The 25,333-nt window shown below is 35.8% G+C and overlaps 2 protein-coding genes across 3 annotated transcripts in view; both read left to right on the top strand.

The window, feature by feature from the left end:
• Positions 1 to 14,671, top strand: part of LOC112455689 (RNA-binding protein with multiple splicing 2) — a 51,774-nt gene extending 37,103 nt beyond the window's left edge. The window contains exon 8 of the mRNA XM_025017782.1: positions 1,176 to 14,671. Coding sequence (XP_024873550.1) covers positions 1,176 to 1,208 — 33 coding nt within the window. The 3' untranslated portion in view covers positions 1,209 to 14,671. The remainder of the gene's footprint in view (positions 1 to 1,175) is intronic.
• A 5,330-nt stretch (positions 14,672 to 20,001) lies between these two features.
• The window catches only part of LOC112455678 (GTP-binding protein RAD), a 39,194-nt gene continuing 33,862 nt past the window's right edge, over positions 20,002 to 25,333 (top strand). For both annotated transcript variants that reach the window (XM_025017761.1, XM_025017760.1), the window contains exons 1-2: positions 20,002 to 20,307; positions 23,557 to 24,335. In XM_025017761.1, the coding sequence (XP_024873529.1) occupies positions 24,077 to 24,335 (259 nt within the window). In that variant the 5' untranslated portion in view covers positions 20,002 to 20,307; positions 23,557 to 24,076. The remainder of the gene's footprint in view (positions 20,308 to 23,556; positions 24,336 to 25,333) is intronic.

Genomic DNA, 25,333 nt, shown 5'->3' with positions numbered 1-25,333 from the left:
TTTCAAATTTCTTTATCTATTTCTTAATTTTTCTTTAGAGTAGATTGTATTTATTAATATAAATTTACATATACTGCGTTTTTCTGTCTTTTATTTATATACATTTATTTATATACACTGTACTGTAAATATTATAAAATAATTATTTGCGTATAATAATTGGATATATTATTTTTATTCAAAAATGCTTAATACTCGATATTATATATACTCAATATCGATACTGAAAATATAAGTCTTTTATATTTAAGAATCTCTACAGTACTAATACGCCGTGAAGAAATATTGTCATAAGATTTACATTGTTTTATTTTCTTATTCGCGTCGCTCACGACTCTGTCTTGAATCTACCGTTGGTATATGTAAATACGTTTTATTCATAAAATCTCTATTCCTGTGGGATTTCTCTCTCAAGACGTAACAAAATTCAATCTGTCTGTCTATATCCCTATATCTTCTGCTTTCCTTATTATATCCTCCTTTTCTTCACCGTATATGTGTTCCTTCGTCGACCGAGAGCTTTGAACGAACCGTGAAAGAGCGCTTTTCAGCACAGTCACGTCCTAATGAGGTACGCAAATTACTCAATGGCAATGTCGTCTCTTCAGCTTCGCGCGGACACTCTTTATGTGGTAACAAGACAAATGTAGGTTGTCCTTTCATCCTCGTTCGGATCCTCGACCGAGTCTTTTTTTAAACTGTCACTACGGGTGACTTTGAGAACCGGTATTATAAAAAATTCGTTATGAATGACCATCGACTTTTGGGTTTTTAATGTTTGCGACACAATCGCGTCTTTGAATATTCGAAACTCCAATTTCAGCAATTTTCTATTCTTATAGGAACTCGAATTTTCTGCGATATCTTTGAACATATTTGAGTAATAATATATATTAACAATTATAGCTTAAAGATGATGCAATTTTCTTGTGTGTATATTATTAAGAATATCTGTTACACATAGTGGTATAGTGGCGAGAAAATTAAAGAATTATTGTGTGTGTGTTTCAGAAGGAAGTAATTAATTCTTTCTGAGATGGTCCCGCGTATTAGTGATATGCGATTAAATTATGAAAATATCGTCTCGTTGCAATCGTGATCTCTTGCGTTTCGCGTTTCGAGCGTACCGCACCACATATCATGAATCGTCTTAATCGTTTGCATCGACTTTTCAGGGATCAAAGAGACAAGAAAACGGCCAACCTTAAGATCGACATCAACGGCATGTAAAGAGGCAGATTATCGGGTGGCCCGAGGAGATGACAGGACGTGCTCTCGTAGGACAGGATATCCATCGGAAAACAAGACACGAGGAAGAACCATACAAGAAATCGCATATTATGAGCAATTGAAGATTCGTCGACGAGAGATCGTAGGGAGCGAAACGTAGGATGCGGGAGCAGTAAACACATACACACACACAAACACACATACACATACGAAAAAGTAAGGAAGACAAGAGGCGCAAAAGTTGCGAGCGTGGGCGGAAGGGTAAGATTTCGGTCGCTCTTCCGCCCGGAAGGGACACAGCGAACACACACCGGTAGGCAAATTCTTGTAAATTCTTCGACGTTGCAGAGCGGAGGCGTGTTGGTTCGCGCGACTCTAGCGGGGGGCCCAATATAATCACATAATAATTCCTAGGTATATATATTTTTTAACGAACTTAACTTATCTCGATTCGCGTACCTACCTTTACCTACTATTTATTTTCACCGTGTCTTTGATCGCGATCGACGACGACGAAGCGAGAGACAGGGAGGAGGGGAGGGTGATGAAAAGAAATGGGGCAGATGGATCATCGAAGAGGAGGCGGCAGAAGAACGAAGGAAACGAGGAAGCGGATTTTATTTCTTGTATGTGTACACATGTGTAAAGAAAAATGGCACTCTTCGCAGTCACTGCACGCGCACGTTATACCGCGATATTTGTTTACACGTACACGTATACGTTACAAACAAACACATTTACACGTGACAGTTGCGGAGATTTTTTCAGACATATCATGCCACCCAGGGATCCGCGATATATATTATATAAAAATTGCATTCAACAATAATCTATCGGGTGTTTTGGAAAAAGAACTTGTAAAAAATTCTAAATAAGTCATTACATCGAGCTTGAGCTTTTCAAATTGTTCGTATATTGTTGAAAATGTGATGTCGTAAGAATCGAGTCTCGCAAAAATCAAGCTCATTAACGCGTGATTAAATCGCACTGATAGATACGATGCGAATCCTGGTGGCGACTCTAACGCGAAATTGCGTATTTCACACACTGAAACGAAACAAGTGAGGCGAAGATGAGTACATCAAGCTTAATACCAAAGGTGCCCTAAGAAGCGTGTATTTATGTTTTATCATCGGCGCGTCGCGCGAAGCACGAGCGCGCGTACATTTAACTATTGTATCTTGTTAAGAAGAGTCTAGTGTCCTAGGTGAGAGTGAAGAAGGTGAAAGAAAGAAAATGAAAAGGAGAAAAGAGAGAGAGAAAGAGAGAGAGAGAGAGAGAGAGAGTGTGTGTGTGTGTGTATGTGTGTGTCAGCGTGAGAAAAAAAGAAAGGATATTCTAGCAGAAATGATAGGTGAGAATCTGAGAATGAAATTGCGAATGTGAGAAAACATGCACGACGACAGGAAGAGAGAAAAAAAGAAGAGAATCAACCACCGGATCGAATGATAAGTGAGAGATGTTAGGTGAGAGAATGATTGCAAGTAATAATCTTATACATATATATACATAACGAACGCGAACATATCATAGGGTTAAGCTGTAAATGAGGATTAAAGTGTGGCGAGAGGGGAATTTGAACGACCGTCCGTTTCTCCGTGAAGCAAAAAAATTGCGAGAAAGAGAGAGCGGACGGAAGAAAGGAAGGTGGTAGTGAAGGTGATGTGCCCCGTGTGTTAGAAACGGCGGCCAACTCGGCACGTAATTTGCCCAAGTGCCTTTCTGTTGGTCGAGTCACAAGCTGTAATCGGTAGTGCGTTACACACATAGATCTTGTCCCGATTTTTCGAACTCCTAAAGAGAGAACTCCCGGTGCTTCTCTGAACGTGCAACCATACCCGAAATACGTCCCATTCGCCTCTCTTTCACCCTGTATCGCACTTCCCTTTCCCTCCCGCCTTCTCCTTTTACTTTCTCGATGGCGGAAAGCTGCAATGAGGGCGCATTGAAGATCTCGTGATGATTCGAGGATCAAAGATAAGTTTTTGAGTGGAACCCTTTTTCTGAAATGGCTCAATAAATTCATGAAAATCTGTAATAGCTATCTCTTGGTAATTTCTCTTTGACATGATTGAAGATTTTCTCCGACTTTCTCCGTTTGTATTCGTGCGGAATACTTTTAAAAATCTTGTATCTCACGTAAAAGCATGTAAGCGTATTTTAAAAAATTATAATAATATTCGCATATATATAGATATATAATTCTGTGTGTATTTGATGCAGGATTTTAATAAGTTTAGATTTTTAATAAACATGATTGTGTTTACGTTAATTATAACAAAATAGATCTTAAGAAATAGCTATATAACGAAGATTGTTAGAGCAGCTTTTAATAATATTGTGCAGCTTCCGCCGATGAATACTCGAGAGTTTCACGACCAACCTTCGTATCCCCCGTTGTATCACTGGGCATTTATTACATGCATCCGCAATTAACGAAAGTGGAAGTTACTTAAGAAACGAAAAAGCCGCCGATTAAAACAGTGGATTTCGGTAATGGCGATCATCCATTGGCGCACTCGGGCGAGCCGATCGTTTGATCCATCATTGATCGCCCGTCGTCATCGTCGTCATCGTCGTCATCGATCGTCAAGTCATAATCGCGCCAGTATGTTCTTTATTTTTCTACGGAAAGCGACTGGAGAGCACTACGTTAGAAATATCACTCCGCGATATTGGGACTTGACGAACACACGATACATCACGCGTGAGAATGAAAAGATGAGATAAAATAGAAGTATCTTTGTTATCGTGAGGCAAAATGTTGCGAACTTTAACCCTTTGCGCTCTTACGCTTGAGTCCTACTTTACATATCAACGTAGAATTATGGAGATGGATCAGAAATTGATATTTTGTAATGCTACAAATTTTGGATTTAACGCTACAACTAACTGACAAGCCACTGCGATAAAATGTAATTTACGAAACTTTAGGAAGTATAATCTAAGTTGTAATCGAATCGAGGCCTTACAATTCGACGAGCAGTGTAATGGACTGAGATTTAGATCTGTCCTTATCTCAGATATTTAAAAACAAATGATTACGTTAACGGGTAATTTAATAATTAAAAAAAGGGACATGATTAGCGTATCTCATTGCGGACAGCTTTCATGCGCTTGGAACCAGACTTACACACAGTTGGCCTTCTTCTTTAAAAAAAATGTACCATAATATTCTCAATGCGTATCCTTTGAAATTAAGAAAAATAGTATAAATTACATCTTGTGAGTGCAAAGGGTTAATGAAATTCGTAACAAGGACAAAAAGTTTTAAGAATTTTAAATCCGCCGGGGATGGTTCTCGAATATATCAAGATAAATATCTAGCAAAAAAGGAAGAGATGAGGAAAAAATATAGTGAGGGGAGGATAATGAGAATTACAGTAGACAAGTTTGGGTAACGCGACCGTGATCGCTCGAGTATCGCGATCGCGAGGGATGATCGTCGATCTTAGAAAAATTGCGAGGATGCGGCGCGGCAAACGCATTATTCGGTATATTCAATAGCTCGTTATTTTGTAATTAGCCATTAAGAGGCGGATTCGTCGTTATTCACGGTCGGAATCGATGAATCGTTAGATTGAATTTTAAAGTGCTTTACAAGTGAACTAACACATATCAGTAGGCAGTACGCTATTATTACATTAACATAGAGTGGTATTCGCGTAAGGATATATTAGAGGTTAATATAAAATATGAAGAAGTATATATATACATATATCTACAGATAGATATATATATATGAAGAAAAAATATATGTATAAACTGCGCGACTTTTAAAGTACAGGGGCGAGAAGTACATGTCAATCAGATATTTTGTACCGTCTCTAGGAAATTACTCTAGCGAGTCCGTTTTATTTTTTTTTTATATACGTATATATATATATACATATATGTATATATATATATATTATATATATATACACACGTGTATAGGCATATATATATATATATATGGCATCGTGCGCAACGCACTGCGAAACGAATCATGCGAAACGCGAGGGTAACCGGGACTTTACAGCGCTCATTTATTCTGGAAGAAAAGTAGTGAAAAGTATCATTTATTGAGCGAAAAACTCGAGAGAAAGTCGTACATTTGACGAATAAAGTATAAGTGAAAAAAAGTCACTTTTAAAAATGATTAATTAATGAAGATATGGGGGATTGAAAATAAATAAATAAATAAATATATATATATATATATATATATATATATATATTTGAATCTCTGTTTTACATTCATGAATTTATGGATCAATGAATTAACAAATGTGTGTAAAAAATCTCTAGATATTTCTAGAATTGAAAAAATAAGTAGCAATCTGCAGCATTAAGCCGATCGATTGTACGATTTTTCCTTCGAGAGAACACGCTCTCGCTCTAATAATATCGAATCATTGGTTCGCATGATTAGTCCACTGTACACTTCGGCAAATTACAACTCGAATGGTTTGCATACTGAAAATATCTTATAAAATGTGGTCCACCATAGGAACTTCGCGTCCGCGTGAAGTTCATTGAAAGGGGGAAGACAGATTCAAGGTCGAAGAACGCAAAATCACCAAAGATGGCAATGTATCGATCCAAAGACTACCAATAGACCTCACAAAGACTATATCACGCTGTGAAAAAGAAAAACATTAATATGCACCACCCGATGCTAGATCGCACCAATCTACCGTAATGATAGCGCGAAGAAAAATCAAGTATAATTTGCCTTTGCTTCTTGAGTTTCTCTCGTAGATCCCGATTCCGTCCTCGAAGGAAGATCCTGCGGCAGGATCGATCCTCGAGATTCTAAGACCTCTGCACCATCATAAAACTGTATAAAAACTATAATCGAAAGGCATTTTAATTTGAAGCTTTACATTTGATTTAATATCGAGAGGAATATTGCATAATTACTTTTTTTTCCAATAAATAATGGATAAAAAGAGGAAGATTGCATTGGCACTCTGGTAGTCAGAGATCGCTCGTAAAACTTACAATCGATTGCGTCGAATTGTCATTAGGCTTTTTATAACGAGAAGAGATGGTTTTAAAGACAAATCAGGCAAAATCGGGCAAAAAATAATATAATTTGCAATTGAATTGTATATCTTTTGTTTACAACTGATTACGAAAATCGCGTCTCAAATATGTCAGCCCTGAAAGAGGGCTACATACCTTATCGTATTATACATGTACGAGCATATAGGACAACCAGGATTAATAGAGCTCCTTTGAGCCTGACCACACTTCGAAAGTAATGACCATAGTAGTATTGTCAAGACACCAAAAATGAAAGTAAAGGTGAGAGGGAACGATGAGAGATGAATAGACAAAATACATATCAATTTTCTAAAGCGCGCGAAATGCGAAGCGGATCTGCCGCGGTGATATGTAATCGCGTACAGGCATCGCTTCGCACCGATACCAGTGATAAGTGTCGAGGAAGGGAGTTTATACATTCCGGACAAATGATCTATGAGGAGGAGGGGGAGAATAAAGGGGAGAAGGAGGAGAAAAGTACGATAGTCTAAAAACAGCTTTCCTATTGTTTGAGTACGATTTTGTTAATTGACTTAAGCGGCCGTGAGAACTCGTTCTGGCGGCGGATTTATAATACGTCATGATGTTTTTTCGGAGTTTTATAAGATTGCGAGTAGGTAGTTAAGTAACCGTAGACTGTTCTACATAGTTGTTAATCGTAGTATCACACGCGCTTTCTGTGGTATTTAGTTGATTCTGTCATTGATGTTACATCCGTCTGACGACGCGCGACGTAAGTAAAGACGAAGCTAGACGAATATATATTATATATATATGTATGTACCGTGGACTTCGATATCTTAGAGAACAACTGCGATCAGACATCTGTATTCTTTCATTTCCCTTTGAAAGTACTCAATACGTTGCAATTTTGCTCACTAAAAAACAGATATTGTTTACGTGGGAACCATTACTGTCATGATATTCTGATTACTGATAATGGATTTACATTGAGAATATCTATAAATAGATGCCCGGCTAAAAACACGATGTCTGCTCGAAGCCATCAAAGATCGGAGCAAACCGTGGTATTTTATCTGAAAGTAATTGAAATAATTATAAGCGGCTCGGCGACGCACGTACGTGTGGAAACGAGAGCGTAGTCAATTTGTATATTGCAACTGTCGCAGCCCTGGTGGCGTTTGATTCGTTATTTAGCAAAAATTAAGGCGGCTTGCGAATTCTTGTTGAAGCCGGTCGTGCTAATCCACGTATATTATATTAACACGATTATGTCGCGCGTGTAATCGATTGACGTGGGTATCCTTTGCTCGGGCACATTGGTATCGCTCGTGCGAAATATCGACTTCTGAATGACGCGCATTAGAATGGTAATTGTGAAGAAATATTAACAATTGGAATTCTAAACTCGAAATAAAATTAAAATCTGGAGTTAAATGCGAGTGTGGTAAATAAACATGCTTTTTAAAACTACATAAAGAGAACTGTGTGAGCTAATGAGAGGTTGAAAGAGAGCTAAATATTTAACAAAAATTTAACATAAATGAAGTCGAGAAAGTAATATAATCTTAATTAATTAATTTTTTAATAGGGCATTTATTGATTTTTTGTATTATGATTGTTATCGCGTTTAATTGATGAGACTGTTGAAGAGAGAAATCGATATTATTATTATATCGCTTTGTAATTTTTGCCTTAAACCGAGCTTTGGTGTTAATTCGAATAATTTTTTCTAAAGACTCTCGAATTTTCCCGAACAGGTTGGAGAATAAATCTCGCGCGATCGTTCGGCATTCTCACCTTGATCTTCTAAATTCGCGCAGTATTTCCATGCATTCCCTCGAGACGAATATTCTTTGAGGTGTAGGTACCTGAGACTATTCGACTATTTATTATTTACGCGACTCATACGCAAGTAATCCCAAAGAGTAAAAAATGCTACTTTGCGCCTTCGTACTAAAGTACTCTCGCAAATCCCACGATTATCATATAATTATCGTCCAAGAGAGTCGAGAATCGGCGACCAGTTGGCTCATTATTGCCAATTATTGCCAATTACAAATCTTTTTTCTCTCGTGTATCCCGCCACACGAATAGACCAGGATCTATACATATATACATCGTTATAATATTTATCAGCATGAATTAAACTGGGCTTTAAATCCCATAAGCTACTTATCAATTAAAGGAGAAGATTATTTATTATACAAATTTTAACATTTAAACATCGATCTTCGAGAAAGAGAATTTACGTCATTTTGTGTCACAGAATGTATTTTGATGTATATTGCCGTAGAAAAAATTACTAAATTCATTAGTGCAATTAACGATACGCGTATCCGATATGCGCTACACACTTTCTACTAATACTTGATATTCTGACATAAAATTTTTTAAAGGCAATGATTGGATGATTGTCACAGTGAACTAAATTATTATTATTATTTAACTCCATCATCTATATATTATCATCATCAAAATCAACATTTTTGTTTGACATTTTTTTTTAGAAATAAACTCGCTAAATTAATATTCCTCGCAAATTTCACAGCATAATACAGTAAAATATTATTTATTTTCTTATTGTTTAAGGGAATTCAATTTTTGAGGGTCTTATTCACTATGACGTAATCCTATTCAATCATCGACGGCAGCCTTTATACCCGTCCAAGCCACGATCGCAAGATCGATTCACAACGACGACTACGTATTGAGATCACAAATTCGGGGGGGAGGTTGTGCACAGTGTGAGCGAGTAAGGAGGGCGCCTAGAAAAGAGACTTTTCAATATTCGGATATCGAAGTATGTACTTATCTAGAGGATCGTTCGAGATGAGAAGAGTCGGGACTTATAGTTGCTTAATTAATTATTTGCGCGTCTGTGTATATGTATCGTATGTATGCCTGTATACATGTACGTGTGTGTGTGTTTGTGGTGGGTATGTGTGGGCAAAACCCGTTCACGAGATGGAAATATTTAATAGACGGTGATATGGACGGATGTCTACACGACGAACTGTGGTAGTTTGTACCAAACGTTCACAATTTCCGGTCGCGAGACCGGATATCCTTGACAAAATGATTATAGACGAACGAAATATAATATGGGAGGAGCTTTTCACCTTTATCCCGATCTTGGAGGAATAATGTGATAAGTAATACCCCTATTAAGCGTCGTAAGATCGAAGGAAAGAGTACGAAGGACTCTCTTCTTATGAATTCTTATGAATCGATGAATTAATTTGTCCATCTGTCAACGAAAAATTATATTAATATTCTTGGTGATCCTATAAATTGAAACGGATGGGGCAGTTTATACGAGGCATGCGAGAATTCTTAGGATTATAAGCTTATATTCTAGCGTGTTCATAGTGTGTTCCGTGGAAGTCTCATGCTGTTATAGACCTCGCCGCTTTCTGAATACGTGAGTTTGCCGATTTATATATATATGTGTGTCCATGGATTGGTACACGAAATTGTGAGTATCCAGTATCTCTCCGGATCTTTGAAGACACGAATTTATAATATTCTCACTTTACGGATCCGTAAGTCTTATTAGAGGGAACTTTTCTCATTTTACAGATGCGTTCATTGATTCGGCCGTATGAATTTTTAGAATGTATGGATTTATGGATCTGTATAGATATAGAATTCAGCTTCATAGATCTGAGCTCAGGTGGATACTGCGCACACATTGGTGTCGCGTCCGGTATACGTCGGCCACGCGTGATTGAAATCTGCGTTTTCGCAGACGCTTTAAGAAGCACGCGTTGCGGATGTCAGTTAGGGTCGTGTAACTAGCAATTCTTTGACAGGGTCAATGTAAATTGGGGTATCGAGCTATCACAAATCGCATTCGAGTAAAATAACAAAATTCGCATACGAACGATACATCTGGCAATGGCCGATTTTTTTTTGTGTTTTGACATACATTCTACGCAGTGTTAAATACACGTTGCGAATATCGAGGAGAAATTAATTTGTATAAGGTTTCGCGCGCAAATATGTCGAAGGCGAATCCGCGTAGTCAATGCTGCGACATGCGTAATCTCAGTTAAAAAAAAAAAAGACAGAATATGACAATCACACGTGTCACGAGATCAAACAGTAACTCGAGATACTAGGGTCGTTCGGCATCGCTCAATTTGCAATGAGAATTCCCGAGGGAAAACACGTAACTGCTTTTGATACTTATACATTGTACAGTAACGTACGATATTTTGAAAGTGATAAAAAACACGCCCTTACATTCTTAACATATCAGAAAACAGCGAAATCGGTCGATCATTCATAATATATGCTGGGCCCGTCTTCATCGTAAAAGAAACATGCTAGAGAGTACCTATCTTGTTTTATTATTTATGTTATTGTTTATCTCAGGGTATTTCAAAGAATTATATCTATGAGTGAAAGATGAGGGAGATAATACAAATCGATCTAGTCCAAAAGAATTTTTTCAGCAGTGGATATAATACGGTGCGTTAGTGTTTATTGATTGAGAAAAGAAGATCTTTAAGTTCTGCGACTTATAACTCACAGTGTCTGCACTACGTTTAATTTGTCTCTCACATTGTAAATCATATATTTAGTAATATTAGGTATATTAAATTAGTTTCTCGTTAGGAAAATAGATTTATTTAAATCGAACGCAATAAATGAATGATCTTTTCACAATACGGAGCTATATGGTTCAATAATGTCAGCTTGAAAGACGTCCTGTAATTTTCATCTCAGATAGATAGATAATGTCCGGCATGGTAAATGATCGAGCGTTTCGCCGAACTAATCGCTATAATTAAGGGCACGCATATTGGACCACATTCGTCGTTCGTAGACAACCGCGAGCGTTCTGTGGCGTTTATTAATCAATAGATACACCCGTGTCTTACATTTGTATCCGTCTGTATGTATGTAAGGACGTGTCTCTTTGTGTAGCTACGTTGTCCGTGTATTTATTTGCGTGTTGTTTCTAGATTCACATCGCGCGCGTATTGCATGCGTGAACGCGTGTGTATGCACGCGGCTTCGGTTTGCGCTTGGTGTCTGGGTGGAAAGATAGGCGGGAGGTATATCGAAAGAGAGGGATACGTATATAGTTGGGAAATAATGCAAAACGTCGATGGAGTAGAAGCGTTTGAGGAAAATAGGGAATCTTCCCTATCACGCGAATCTCGTATATGCGTGTATATATGCACATATAATATGTGCATTTAAATATGTAATAGTCTATTGAGATCTGCATCTCGTAGAAATTTATTAGGGTCGATTCCAATGCATCGTGAAGACTCTTTGCCTTAACGTGTATTCCTATTTAAAATGTACATTTTTTTTAATGTTTCGAGATTTTACATTCTTGAAAATAAATATTTTAAGAATTTAGATCTCTAGTAGAAATATTATAAAAAATTTCAAAATTTTTGGGATGTTAGAAAGGAAAAAAAAGCAACCTTCTTTTCAAATCCTTTAAGACATTCGTTTTACATTCTTGTTAGATATATATAATCTGTTGATTGTGTAAAATTTCTGGGTTTCACGATGCATGTATAAACGACATTTTAAAGGAAAACCGTGAAATTGAATCGCGATTCAATTTAAGAAAATGAAAATTGTGAGTTACGATAACGTGTATATAAAGACAAATTCGCGAGTCGATTTCTACACACGTGAGAAATTTTGTCTGATGGGATGCGCAGAGATAGACGGCGCGTTTCTTTTGACGATCTTTTTGGCGTCAGAGTTCTATGCTGGGCTCTGCATCAGCCGTTGCTTGTTCTTTACACTTGGTTATCGTACACTCGTTAGCCGCACAGATGAACGATCGTCAGAAACGCGCCTGCTGTTTCGCGAATTCTTAACAGATCGGGGAGCGTGATCGATTAAGTAATTACTGTAATAATCGCTTTCGCTCTCGTGATCGGCATCGGTTTATGGGAATTCTACGATCACTTTGGATCGTCCCCTCGAACGCGGAACGGTGTGATTTTTCTCCGTTAGATGTGTATGACGGTCGTATAGCAGTTTTTTTCACGCAGCAAGGGATCTACGTAAACACCTGTATGTTTACGTAGAGGCGATTTATTCGTAAAAATTATCCGCATTGCGAAGATTGTCCATGGAACAGCAGTTATCGCAAGTGAGAGATTAGCGAAGTGTTACGGAAATATGGTTGTTCGAGCACATTTGAGCGATCAGAGTCGGCAGATTTGAACGCTCGAGTGAATTGAACACTTTGCGGATTGAAGTGTGTGATTCGACGTCCTATACTTGGTCCGCGCTTTGGAAGAATACGGTGCGACAAATACAAATGTTATTTTTGCGACTGAGTACGAGACCACATGTTCGCTTAGGTATAATCACCACTTTTGAGATTATAATTTTGTATTTAATCTCTGATGTATATCACGTGCATACAGCTGCAGAAACTAGTCCGTCCCCTGCGCACGCTACAGTACAGCACGATCAGTCCGCAAAGTGTTGAAAATTCGAATCTACATATTTATTAACCGTGGTAATAATAGTGAACTCATGATTTTATAGATCATTATCTTACTGCAGATTTTATAATTTGCAAACTTATTGGTCTTTTTCTTTTTACAAACGCGGCAAGATGTGGTTGCAAAAGATAAGTTTCATAATGCAATCTTTAGGATCTAAATCAATCGATGTAAAGAAACGAATTATTTTAAAGCGTACGGATTATTGTGTTCTACAATTACAGTTTTAGAGGATCAATATTTATTACTTTTTTACTGTTAAGAACTCACACAAGTGTGATTATGCAGCTTTATAAACTTCACATATCAAAACGTATATTTTTAATGATCTGCAGAGGTAACATTATATCTTAAATTCGAATATTTCAATAATTTTGATGCACAGATATGTGACAATTGCTAAATTACTTGTCATATGATTCATGGACAGTGTCTCGATCGGTTACAATGAATTTTTTTTCATGTTATTCCGTAAACTCCGAGGTTCACTATGTATCGCAAGTTACATATGTATGTACTATGTATCCGGGTACAAGCTGGCGGTCAATGTAAATTCTATGTCAATACATTGTTCAATAATAATTGAGCATTGCGGGGAATTTGCGTACACTGTATCGACAATGTATAATTTTTGTTCATCAATTACACATACGAGAGCAATCACACATGGTAACCATCGAAAGTGGCCCAGTACACAGGCAGCAAAATCGAGTTCACGCAAGCGTGCGTCGCTTGGCACGACGACGATTAACCCTAAAGATTGTGCGTGCATAATAATAACAGCAACACTAAATAAAGATAGTAATAATAATAACGGTAATACTTTCGTATTCGTTACAAAAAGAGGGGGATACAATACATCTGACATATTTATGAGATAAAGTTCGCGCGTAAATTCGTAGATAATAACAACAATACTGATAGTAATAATAATGGATAATGAATAGTAATAATAATAATAATAATGATAAAATTAGCTGCAGCTTTCTGTGTAAGGTTATTGTGATATTTAAAGAATAATAACTTTACCGTAGCGACATTGAACTATGTTCAGAGATAAGAATATGATATTTAGTGAGCGAATAATAATATTAATAATAATAGTAATAATGTAATGGTAATAATACTAATAATTAATCAGTATGTCGACGGGGCTTGAGTGGACACACCTCTCCGATAATTGATCTACGGCGGAGGTACAAAATCGGAGTCGTGGGCGATCGCGACTCTCTCGTTTCTTCTTCTTCTTCTTCATTTTCTTCTGTGTTCTTCTTTAGTATTATATGTATATCTATATAAACGTTTTTTCTCGTTTTATCATCATCACGGACGAGGTTTGAAACGACAATCTGAGGCCTCGTCAAATACTGCTGGATGCGTGACGGACATTCCGAAGGTCGATCGGAATATAATAAAGAGTATATCGAGAGGTAAAAAGTACTGATTATCTGCTACCGAGAGCTATCAGTGAATATAGTGTGGGGTGGTGATCGGTCGACAATTCGGAACGTCCGTGACGTAATCCGGATCAATCCGTCCATAACGTGTCTCACGCCGGAGACATTTGCACAAACGCGTGCATATTAATCATTGGGACTACAAAAACATATCATCATATATGTAATAATACTATATATATATTATATATATATATTAACAAGAAAATATTAAGCAATAAGAATTTATTTATATGCCCGTAAAGAAAAAGTGAAATAGGACGAATGAAACAAGAAAGAAAACAAGTAACACATTAAACATTGCATATCAATTCGTGTGTCTGGGCAAGGATTAGCTTATATATATATAAATATAAATATATATATATCTATAATCTTTACTTCGTCGTTGTCAGGCGTTAATGTTAAACTTAATTATCATTAATTAATTATTAGATTGTGAAAGAATTTCTTCAGGTTCTAAGCAAGATTTGGAAATAATAAAACGAGCAAAATACACGAGCTGGATGTTATTCTACCTGTCAAAATCCTTCATCCAAGTAAGATATATTTTCTTATTCTTAAGATTTTAATTTTTTATTTATTATATTTCAAATTTATTTAAATATTTCAAAAATATTAAGATTTTTGTACATTAAATTATAATATATTGATTATTATTATACAAATGTGTGCAGACAGCCAACAATCTTTGTGATGTTGTTAAACAATACATTATATAATTTCTTATTTTATTCGATATATTAAGTTGGAATTAATAATTTACAATAATTAAAATATTGATCTTATAAATTGGTTAAATTTCCAAGATCATAAAACATTCTCCTATTCTCTTGTATTCTTAAATTATTATTTAAAGCAAAAAAGAAAAACATTTTTTAAGAATAAAATTAAATAACATTTGTAACTTGTCGAATATTTATAGCTTACCAATTCTTATTTAAAATAGTGAAGTGTCTTAAAACAATTTAATACTTTATTTCTGGTTGGTGCTCTCTTATCTCGGTAATCGCGCAGCATGTATTATGACAAGCTCAAATGAAATAAGTAACCGTGTCGGATTAGTTGGTCAAGTGTGAAATAAGCTGTACGGCTTCACGTTTATTTATGCATTAACTCCTATCTTTATATATTGGCCTTTGCGTACATGCACTTAAGATCGTTTACGCAGCCCACGTAAACATGACATACCACTTATGTTTCTAATGCGCATGATAGTGCTTCTCTGTGTGTCAACGTTATCAATAGCTCTCGTGGAGAACTGCATTCTACATGCGACATCAGGTATATCCGTTTACCTTGCAATCGAATGCTCCGACCCTCCATTATGCGTTCGCCGTGCGGGTTAAAGCACAAGATGCACTTCACAATAAATTCAGGTATATTGTTAAATTAAATAGATAATCTTTATCATAAAGAATGTACTTAATTTATCTTAAAACTTACATTTGAAAATTCTAAGGAAATGAGATATTTATTAAAGTTCTAATGATTATCATTTTATTCTTGTATAAGATAAAAACATCGAAAAATTTGCAACGATAGATATTTATTACTAATTATTTATAAAAGTTTAAATTTTCAAGTATATAAGTTGTTATAAATTTGGTACATCCCCTAGATTTTGTAGATCTGTAAGCCCATGACTTGCTATTTTCAGATTCGCGGAATTATCGTGTTGATGGACGATAAATTTCGAAGGTTTTACATCGCGTTTTAGCATGATTATAAAATCTTGCTTCGGAAAAGATACACGGTATTTTCGAAAGATATGAGCTAGGCGCGTCTTTTGATTGACAGACCTGTAATTTTGCGAGAGTTATTCGACACGAAGCTCCGGACACAATGATAAATGAGATTTCTGACACAGCAATATCTTCGACTTTACCGGAACGTGGCGGTGTCGCTTTTTTAACGGGAAAATAAATACTCTTATCGCGCGAAATAATAATTATGGCAAGCGGGGAAACCAACGATAAATTTAATTCGGTCGATCGACCTTTTGCGGCGGCCGGCGCGGCGCTTAAAATTCATTACCAAGTTTTAATTAAAAATTAACTTTTATTTTTGTGCGCGATAGAAAATATCATCGTCGAAAAATGAGAAGTTCAACACCGCTTTGGCGCGTATGAATATTCGGTTCGCCACTTTCGTTCGTCGATCGTTTTAATTGGATTGATAATAACGCGCATCTTATAATTAATAGGGAACTGTGTATGCCACCGCAGATTCACGGATCTGGTAAACTAATGAGGAAGTAAGCAATTCTCTCTACTGTCTCTCTCACTCCCAAAGTGACCATCCGCAACGGATGGCATTTGCAATTAGGACTACCTAATTTCGAATGTGGCGCACCACGATTGGATTGCGCGTGTTGAATCATCATATAGAATATAGATAGATCACGCCGCTGACCCGTAAGGAATTATTGTTCATTTTGAACAAACCGCACTTTGTACGCATGCTTTAGTAATACCCACGTGATTATGTTAAATATGGATTTGAAATGTGAAACGATATCAAAATTCTACAAAAAGTAACTTCTAAATAATATAAAGGATAAACTGTAAAGAGCAAAAAGAAAGTTAATAGTTTAAAGAATTTATATTAATAAACTAAACTTAAAGAGAATTTATTACTAGATAATAAAAATTCTGCAACAGTTTACATAAATCAGATTTGATTAGTAAATGGGAACTGTAAATTCAACTGCAAACTCAGTTAAACTCGTCTTTTAACTCAACAAAGGAGAATCGCAATCAACATTGAGAAGTTTTGCCACGGACCACGTTGAATACATTTTGCTGACAATTGCGGTTACGCAAGCGATGAGGAACTGTCCAAAATTTATTATCTCATTTAACTGCACGTTAGTTTAATCATACTGAACAACGAACAGTTTCTTTTTTACCATTCTTCCAGTAACTTGCGCGCGAATTTGTTCGGCCGTTCATGAGTCATTTAGATAATTTGCATAAACGCGATCTTTTCTTTCTTGAACATTTTAAAGTAATTTAAAGAATTATAGAAATTAAAAGAATTTATATATATAATATATATATATTTATTTATTTATAAATACATTATTTATATAGTTCGTTGATATCCTTGAGAGAAAAAGTGTTTTCAGGGGCAGAAAAGGGAAGATGCCAAGGACCACAAAGAGGCCAGCGGAGAAAGTGGGAGCGAAGAATCGTATTGGTGCAGAAGGTTGATTCGGTTTCGTCTTGAAATAGCTTTAGACCACCACAAGTCAAAAATATACTATGCGGCGTTGAGTCTAAATGTTGGGCGGACAGGGCAAAACGGGATAAAGAGAAGAATGCAATGCCGATGAATAATACGCGTTAGGAACAAATTTTACAGATGATTATACCGAAATTGTGGGACAACTTTTATGTTACGCGAAAATTTTTCCAAGAGAAAAGGTAATAGCACTTTATGAGTGCTATTATCCTTCCTCATGGTATTGACTATCGATACCGTTGACAAAGAACTTGGGGTTTAAGAAGATGATTTAGTGCTTCGAATGGACTTTATGGCACTAAAATGGGTTCTGTCCACAAGTCGAGAAACCCACAAATCATAAGCATTTTCGGATTTACGGTACGTATAGACTTAGCCAAAGTATAGAGAAAATTCAACATTGTAATAAGTAAAAAATATTATTTAAATATTATTGAAAATGTTATTATACACTTTCTGTTATGTAATAACAATAAAGCGCTTGTTTTAAACGTTTTATTAGCAATTATATTTTATTATAATTTAATATAAAAACTTACCAGTTTTTAAAAATACATTCTCTAATTTTCATTTAATAGTTTGTAAAAAATAATCTGATCGTTCTAACACACGTAAAAATTTAGTGAGTTTAAAAATTTAGGAGACTGCTATATTTGTAAATATGTTAAAACAAAAGCTAGGAATTAGTATGAATATTATAAATAATACATTTTTGTTAAATTGACAAAGTATATTTTCGATGAAAAGTTGCGAAATTGCTTTCACACGAAACTGACATGTGTTATCTTTACAGTTTACGCTGGTTTATGACGGAAATCCTCATTTCTTGAACTGATAACCAACGTCATAGATCAGAATTCTATTCTCGTTTGCACATATTGAAAACCTTCTTGGAATTTCCTTGTTATGACACATGGACGCATTGTGAAACCAAATGAGCGCTGAAACTTAAAACATGTACCTACTTTGTGTCAATTTTTTAAAAGTACGTCCTATTTTTTGGCTATTTTATATTAATTAGTTATATATAATCGTGAAATTATCAACTTATCAGATAATCAAATGATTAAATAAAAAGAACTTAAATAATAGCCGATTTTCTCTCACTCTTTCTCTTGAAATAGTTGTTTCTATCTTATTGAGATACTGACTCATTGGAATAGTGACGCAGTACTTTTCGTAATTAAGCACGCTGACTATGTAAAATAAACCGTGAATAAGATTTAAGCAAATAGCTTGTTTACATAAAGAATAGATTTCTTCGGATAAGGTACACGGTGCCAATGTACGAGGTGATGGTGCCAGAATGACGACTTTCCTGAAACGATTTAAAACTGTAGTACTTCGTAGTAATCTTGCGAACAGACATGAGCCAGCTTTCGCGGATTTCGTCATCTATCGCCAGAATTTAAACAGGTTGGTGTTTAGAACGAATACGTCACGACACGTCATTCGGACCAGTTTATAGATATAGTGACAGCAAATCTAGCAATCGTAGGATTTGCCGTTCGAGAAATTTTTTAAAGTTATAATCATGCAAATAAAATTATTTTACATATATGCAACAGTGTTCAGCAATTTGATGTTGTTGAGGTAATAATAAAAATTTGTATTTTCTGATCAAATAAAAATTTAAAGTAGTAGACAAAACTCGAGACAAAATACAATTACATAATTTTGATAGAAAAGAGAGAAAGAGAGAGGGAGAAATAAGATATTTCTTAATTTATACATGCTTTTGTTACGATTTAGAATTGACTACTAATTTGCGAACTTTATTTAGTTGTGAAAATTGTGCGTGAATTAAGCATGAATGTTGCATTTAGTGATTTATGACTGCATCGGTAAATCACATTACATCAATGTATTAATTAATGTCAATAACAATCTGTTAACTTTCTATTCCCCTCAAAAATGTACTCTGCTGTTGTTCCATATTATTCCAATTCAAGAAGAAATTTTAGCTCATTTTTAACAATAAGTGGATAATTAGCAGATATTATTTTAGGTATATTTTCTGAAGTCCAAAAAAGAAAGAAGTTTTGTGACGAAATAGAATGACCCTTCTTGCCGCGATATCGCAAGTCACGCTGCTGAGATATCGTAAGTCAAAGTTAGTGCTGCCGATCTAATGAAGATAAAGTTTTCATGAAGTTACATATCACTCAAGCGTTAAACTTTCTTAGACGGGCAATCAAACATTTCTCCTTCCGGGAAACATTCATTTCTCATACTCGTATTGCACTTTTCCATTTTAATTGGATTAAAATAATTAATGTACCGGCAAGGATTATCAACACACTTCTTTGTTGGATGCTAATTCCGTAGTTTATATAGTATTATCTACGGTTTCTGGTGATTCCCCGCGAAGTATCTCGCACGTTCGCCGAATCGTTGAAGAGCCACAGCGTGCGGAATTGGATGCGCACCAACTTCGTCGTCGCTTTCTCATCGTGATCTTCAACGAAGTCTCCGGTTGTGGTCGGTGACGAGGGTGTGCAAGAGAGAGCCAACGCCGACGCCTGGCGTCGGTTCTCGCCCTAGCGGCCGCCGCGACGCCGAGTTTGCCGTCAGTGTGCCGCGCATCGTCGGACGTGCATCGTGTCGGTCGAGTCGCCGCTCGTGTGTGCGAGCCAATCGAGACATGTGATTCGAACCCGTCGCGATCGCCGGGAAGGATGAAGTAGAAAATGACGAGGAGATATCCCACGATCGTGGACGGCCTAAAGTGGTAAGGATCGATCGTCGCGCGCGGCATATCGATCCAGAGAGATCGCGAATTCGGGGGACGTACGAGAGCAGACATCGGTGATGTCTTGGAGTGATATCTCGAGACGGAGAGGCGCGAATATCATCTCTCTCGATATAATTACGGTTAAAGGGCAGAGGTTGTTAAGTTTATAGAAAAAGGGGGATAATTACGGCCGTGGCGGAGCTCTTGAAGGAGTGGAACACGGAGATGAACATATGGGGGGGACAGATCGGCGGAGATGTTTATGCGTCTCCCTAGAAGATTTATGCGAAACGTTATCTATAATTAGTCGGCGGAAAAAATAAGTTAACGAGGAGAGCGCAGTGATTATCGTACGGGAGAGAAAAAACCGATGTTCCGACTTTGAAATTGTCGAAGGGCGGTCTCTCTCTCTCTCTCTCTCTCTCTCTCTCTCTCTCTCTCTCTCTCTTTCTGTTTTGCCTTTAACCCTTTTGTAGTGAGTTAAATGATACTGAATAATTGAATGTAAAAGTACTTCTGTATCCTGACGGGTAAATATAATTATTGTAATATATAACTTCTGAGGTATAATAAAGTATGTATATTTTCGATGTTTGATATAAGGGTTATAAATTAAGGTTACATTATTAAGCAGAAAAGTAAAAAATATTTTAAATATTTATTGAGAATATTAACAAATACTAATTTATTTCAATTATTACCGCACCAATTAACGTAAAAATATTTTATATTTAATTTGTTATATTTCATTTGTTCAATGCAAGCAAATTTAATTTTAAATCTAGTTTCAATGATCATTCGAATTATTAATATTCGAATATTAACAGAAATGATGTTACCTATTTTAAACATATATATATAGTTTCAAAAGTGTTGCTTCGTTGAATATATATATATATATATATATATATATATATATATATATCACATTTTATATTCTCGTCAAGTTGGTAATGTTTCAAAAAAGGATTTATTTTATCTTCCTCCCTCTATAACTTTAAAATAAGACTTACTTATTGTTCAGCAATAAGATATTTAATATTTGGCAAGATGTTGGCAAAAATACTTTATATGCACATACATATAAAAAAGCAATTTAGAAGTTAACACAGAAGTGTTAGTAGAAAATAAGTCGTTAATTACATTTCAATGTATTTTGAGTATTTTGTAACATTATTTACGTGTACAATTCATTCTAATTCTCGTATTCTCGTACATATTAGATCTGAATGTTCGATAATTGAGGAAATTGTAGAGTTGAATAGAAGTTGTTAAAAATATCGTCGGATTCAATACTTCAAGTTGTGTACACAAAAAAAATATGATTAAATAATAATAAAAAATATGTAAGAGAGGCAACTTAACACAAGTAAGTCTTATTATCTTTTTGGTGTGCTTATGTCATAAACTTTAAAGCTTCTTTAATTACAAAAATAGTACAGCAGTAAAAGTAACAAGATATGAAGAGAGAGCATCGAGGTTTTACAAAAGGTGGCGTATATAATTTTTACAGCAACTCGTAACTTCGATCATAATGTGAAGTTATGTTGCGTACATAAAGTACTTATGCAGACTATCGATTTTAACGCATAACGTTAATGAGGAGGCTCGTAAGACCTTTTCTCACTCCTGTCAGTGTAAAGCTTCAGTTCCTTTACTTAATCCTGCTAGTCTATCTATGGTAAACGCGCCCTCGCGTGATATATTATTTCACAAAGGAGACATCTTACGAGAGAAGTGCTTTAAATAAAATCCGTTGCAACATCGCATTCGTTAAAGATATTTCCTCGTCATTGTTGCTTTATGCCCCTTTTATAGACGAGAACTCATGTTGCATTGTGATAATAGCAGACATAAAATAGTTTCTTATGTGGATCATCTTTTTATAATCTTTTTATAATATACGAAAGAGGGTAGTTTAATAAATTAAAACAAAATAATAAAAAATGTAATATTATTATTAATTATACGTATTAACTTGTTTATTTGTTTTTTATTCATGAAAAATGATTCTTTATTCAGATATTAAAAATATCTGAAATGTATGAAATATTTTGATTGAAAGAAAATTATAGATAAAAAGTGAAGAAAAATGTATATTTAAATAATTAGAAAAACAAAATTATATATAAAGTGATAATATGTATCAGTAAAATTACTTGAATATACAGAGAGGTAGTTATCACTAGCAACAAGTTACTTAATTTCCTCGGCACTCTCTTATAGTCTCAAAGTAAAATACACTACCAGGCATAAACTCCGAAGAGAATATATTGATAAGGTATCACAAAGTTGTATTGGTCGGACTGAGCTTTACCTTTGTCGATACTCGATTATAGTTGCCGGAACGTCTTCACGCGTACCGATATCTTCCCCATGTATCGCGTTCACCGTAACTTCGACAGCTTCGACAGTCCACAGAGATGTCTTTCAACTATGCCAAGTTCCGCCTGAAACTTCGAATGCTGCCAACTACGTTCTCAATATTGTCACTGATCTTTATCCTATTCAATCCGAGTTAGGCAAGACACATTTCCAATCGCTTAAACTTGGATTTGATTGAGTTAAATATTGCCCGAGTTTTGTGAATTTATATTTGGAAGGAAATGTTAAGTATAATATTCCAATTAATTAGCATTTTTAAGTTCTCGTTTTTCTTAAGGTTTCATAGTTTCTAAAAGTTCCTTTTGCATGCATCCACACTTTAATTCTTCTTCTTTAAATTAGTTATCTTTGATTTCTACTTTTCTTCAATTGTTCTTACTACACTATTACACTCACAAATAATGTATGTCTATGTGTGATGTGTAGATGCATAAAAGTATCTGCAATATATTGAGCTTTTTGATTCGCTAAGCTCGAATGATTTAGCTGATCAGGATTTAAATAAATATTAGTTTTCTACAACTTTAATTAATTTTACAATCAAAGTATGAAACAAATTATTTCGAAATAACTTATCTGAATGTGAACTAATATGAAATAAAATTATAACTTTCTAAATTTTAATGTAATTAAAAAATTATTATTATTTAGAATATTTTATGTTCTTTTATTTTAAGCAATGAGTATCCACAAGTCAAGAAAATATTGTACAATATCTTTGTGCTTAATTTTACACGTTTTCAAAGCTTTTGCGATCGCGTACGGAATAATCAAGGCAATAATCGACGGGATGGATCTAATTAGCATGCGAGCTCGCATCCGGCAGGCAGAATAACAGGGGAGATGCGAAGAGGGAAAGATAGAGAAAGGGAGAGAAAAAGAAATATAGATTGCCAGTTATTTTCACTGAGAGTTTAGGAGAGGCGCAATTTGCCACGGTCGTAATTACTCTGACCGTATTATTCACGTGTACGTGCAGGCCAGAAAGAAATCAAACCTTCCCATGTTTTATTTGTAGAGTCAAGAAGAACGCGCGGGGGTTCTCTTCGGAGCGAAGCCGGAACTGTCAATATAACGCCGGATCCATGACATCCTCACCTGGATATCCTGTCGAATTTTTTCCGAATTGATACTTTTTCCGATAATCGAATTCCACCGAATGGAAGATTCGCGACATCCGAACAGATATTTCGAAAATCAGACGCGGCCCGACGTTTCTCGCGAAGGACATCGAGTCGGCAGAAGATTGTGCAAAAACTTTTACGAACGTTCAAGTTTAAGTGCAGAAGAGTTACGATAAAAACAGTGCTTGATACAGTCGAGTCCGTAACACAAATCGTCAAAATTTGTGATCGACAAGTGGAGGATAAGGATTTTACGAAGTTACAGCGAGATTCGATATAATAATTTGTAAAGAAAGACGCAATTATCAAGAGATTCAGAGAAGATAATTATTAATATAAAGCGAGAGATCCGAGTGGCGATCAGTGGCTTTAAGGAAGGGAGGAACAGTGGTGGCTGTGTGGTAACTTAAAAGAATGGCGGAAGACTCTTTTCGCCGGAAAACCAGATCGGCTTCGATTTGTGCCCCTGGATTTTCCAGCATGGAACAAATGTTGGAAGCAATGCCACCCTCGGGAGCTCGCGACAGGGAAAGAGGGGAGCGGGAAAGGGACAGCGGTAGTGGGACACCGGATGGCAGTACACCCACGAGAAGACGAAGACCGGCTACAAGATCCCAGAGCGCCCGTGTTTCCGGCGGAAATAAAAGCATCCGACGCCGTGCCGCCGCTCAAGGTAATGGTAATAGCGGTAGGAACGGGGGCTAAATAAGTAATAATTTATTCGTTGCGTGGGTGAATGTTGCGACCTGATTAAGATTTATGATTCCCAGAAGCATTTAAAGACTCAAGAACTCAAAAATTTATAAAAATACTTATAAAGTATTAAGGATGTATATCGCTTATGTCAAAATAGAGGGATGAAGCTGAAATTTACAGAGATGTGCACTTATATATCCGAAAAACCTGTGTTAAATTTGCGATCATGCCCGACCCGTTTCTGAGATATTTGCTTTAAAAGTTACAGAAATTGTATATATATATAGATATACTTCCCATGTAAATATCATAACATGTATCTCTGCTCCTGTACAGTAAAAATGAATGAAATTTTTATGGTACACTTCTATGACATCGAGAATTGCAATTACGGGTTTTTAAGTTTTTCTGTTAATATATATATTTTTTTAATTTTTTAATGATTTATTTTAACAATATCGAGTACAAAAATGGGACAAAATTGCGATTTTTACGCTTTTTCTGTCCCAATGATAACATGTTGTTTATGAATAATTTCTGAGACTATATAGCTTTACACTGTTTAATCAAGAAAACAAAATTATACTACATATAGCTATACGTAAAACATCCTTAAAAGAGTGATCTGTCAACCATTTGAATTTGGTAAGTTCGTCAAATTCTCGTTCAATAAGTTTCAAGAAATTTTAAGATTTGTCGATTTTGTTTTTCAAAAGTACATCTTTCGTCTTTTAAACATTTTAATTCGAGGATCTGTAACTAAACACTATAGCAGAACTTAAACTGTCAAATGACCGTTTTGCGTGTCCAGCTCTTTCCCAGTGATCAAGATATGAATATTGGCCGAGATCGGATCTCGAGGTACGTAAAAGTCTGTTTTGCGCGACAGGATCACGTAATGCGGTGCGATCGGACGTAACTTCCGATGGTATCCGATGAACTCGTAGAAACGTCATCGGTGACGTACGATCCCTC

Source organism: Temnothorax curvispinosus, unplaced genomic scaffold, assembly GCF_003070985.1.
Source record: "Temnothorax curvispinosus isolate PA1 unplaced genomic scaffold, ASM307098v1 QBEX01006321.1, whole genome shotgun sequence".
In the NCBI taxonomy this organism is placed as follows: domain Eukaryota; kingdom Metazoa; phylum Arthropoda; class Insecta; order Hymenoptera; family Formicidae; genus Temnothorax; species Temnothorax curvispinosus.
Note: the sequence above shows the minus strand (reverse complement) of the source record. Positions and strands in the feature narration are given on the sequence as shown.